General features: G+C 51.7%; 1 protein-coding gene across 1 annotated transcript in view; it reads left to right on the forward strand.

Annotated features, from left to right (window-relative positions):
* The first annotated feature begins 557 nt into the window (after positions 1-557).
* The window catches only part of GPR137B (G protein-coupled receptor 137B), a 92,676-nt gene continuing 91,293 nt past the window's right edge, over positions 558-1,940 (forward strand). The window contains exon 1 of the mRNA XM_011935760.1: positions 558-891. Coding sequence (XP_011791150.1) covers positions 558-891 — 334 coding nt within the window. The remainder of the gene's footprint in view (positions 892-1,940) is intronic.

Consider the following 1,940-nt stretch of genomic DNA (forward strand, 5'->3'; position numbering starts at 1 on the left):
AGTGACATCACTGATAAGGAGGCAGATTCACACACCCTCATCTTTGTCAGTGCACAAAATGGCACCCTACGGCCTACTGGTGACCCGACTGCAGAAAGCTCTGGATGTGCGGCGATACCGTGTGGCCTCAGTCCTGTGCCAACGAGCCAAGATGGCGATGAGCTACTTTGAGGCCAACGAGTACATCCACTATGAGCTGCTAGAGAAGAACATTAACATTGTTCGCAAACGACTGAACCGGCCTCTGGTCCTCTTGGAGAAGATTGTGTATGGACACCTGGATGACCCGGCCACCCAGGAAGTCGAGCAGGGCAAGACATACCTGTGGCTGCGGCTGGACTGCATGGCCATGCTGCAGTTCATCAGCAGTGGGCTGCCCAAGGTGGCCGTGCCGTCCACCATCCAGTGACCATCTGATAGAGGCCCAGCTTGGGGACGAGAAAGACCTGCGCTGGGCCAAGGACATCAACCAGGAAGTTTATAATTTCCTGGCAACTGCCTGTGTCAAATATGGTGTGGACTTCTGGAGGTTTGGATCTAGAATCATTCACTAGATTATGCTGGAAAACTATGCATACCTTAGGGTTCTTCTGATTGGCACTGACTCCCGCATCCCCAATGGTGGCAGCCTGGGGGGCATCTGCATTGGAGTTGGGGGTGCCGATGCTGTGGAGCTCATGGCTGGAATCCCCTGGGAGCTGAAGTGCCCCAAGGTGATTGGCATGAAGCTGACAGGCTCCCTCTCCAGTTGGACCTCACCCAAAGATGTGATCCTGAAGGTGGCAGGCATCCTCACGGTGAAAGGTGGCACAGGTGCAATCATGGACTACCACAGGCCTGGCGTAGACTCCGTCTCCTGTGCTGGCGTGGTGACGGTCCCACAGATAATCAGTGCCCAAAGAGGGGCTAGGTGTCATTATTGTCGTTTCTGTAGAAAGGATCACACAGGACAGGTCTTGGCACCCCGTCCTGATAGGATTGTGCCATCCAAGCTGCGCAATCTGCTTTCCTGCTGTATGCCTTACAGCCAGTTCTTTCCACATCACGTGTCATTCAGAGCAATGTGAAACCACAGATGTTTCTAAACGGGGACAACTTCAGTGGATGGCATTGCATGCCTTCAGCTCAGTGCACAGACTCTGCCTCAGACAACCCACCTGTGTGTCCACATTCCCCACTGAGCTAAGCACCTCCTGAGGGTGGGGGGCATATCACGTTAATATTTGTACATCCACCATTTCATGAAACGTTAGGCACATCAGAGGAATTTTATAAGTGTTTGCTAAATGTTACTGACTTAGATAATTTCAGGGTGTGGCCAATTCCATCCGAAGGGCGTTATTTCTCTTGTCACTAACCGTATCCTAGAGAAGTTATTAAGCATCCGTCTAATTCAAAGGAAAATGGGTAGGTGGTGGGAGGGTTAGAGAGTGGACGCCATGTTGGAAGGCAGGGGTAGGGGAAAACCAGCTTTCTAATCAGAGTGTTAGTGAAGGCTGGGAGCTGGGGCTCACACCTGTCATCCCAGCACTTTGGGAGGCTGAGGCAGGAGGATCACTTGAAGCCAGGACTAGCCTGGGGAAACACAATGAGACCATGTCTCTAGACAGACAGACAGACACACACACACACACACACACACACACAATTTAAATATATTAACCAGGTGTGGTGGTGCACGCCTGTAATCCCAGCACTTTGGGAAGCTAAGGTGGGCAGATTGCTTGAGCCCAGGAGTTCGAGACCAACCTGGACAATATGATAAAACCCCATCTCTACAGAAAATACAAAAATTAGCCAGGTATGATGGTGCACACCTGCAGCCCAAGTTACTCAGGAAGGTGAGGTGGGAAGATCACCTGAGCCCAGGGAGGTCGAGGCTACAGTGAGCAGTGATGGTGCCACCGCACTCCATTCTGGTGTCAAAGTAGGTCATGTCT

Source organism: Colobus angolensis, unplaced genomic scaffold (assembly GCF_000951035.1).
Source record: "Colobus angolensis palliatus isolate OR3802 unplaced genomic scaffold, Cang.pa_1.0 Scaffold148, whole genome shotgun sequence".
NCBI classification, from domain to species: domain Eukaryota; kingdom Metazoa; phylum Chordata; class Mammalia; order Primates; family Cercopithecidae; genus Colobus; species Colobus angolensis.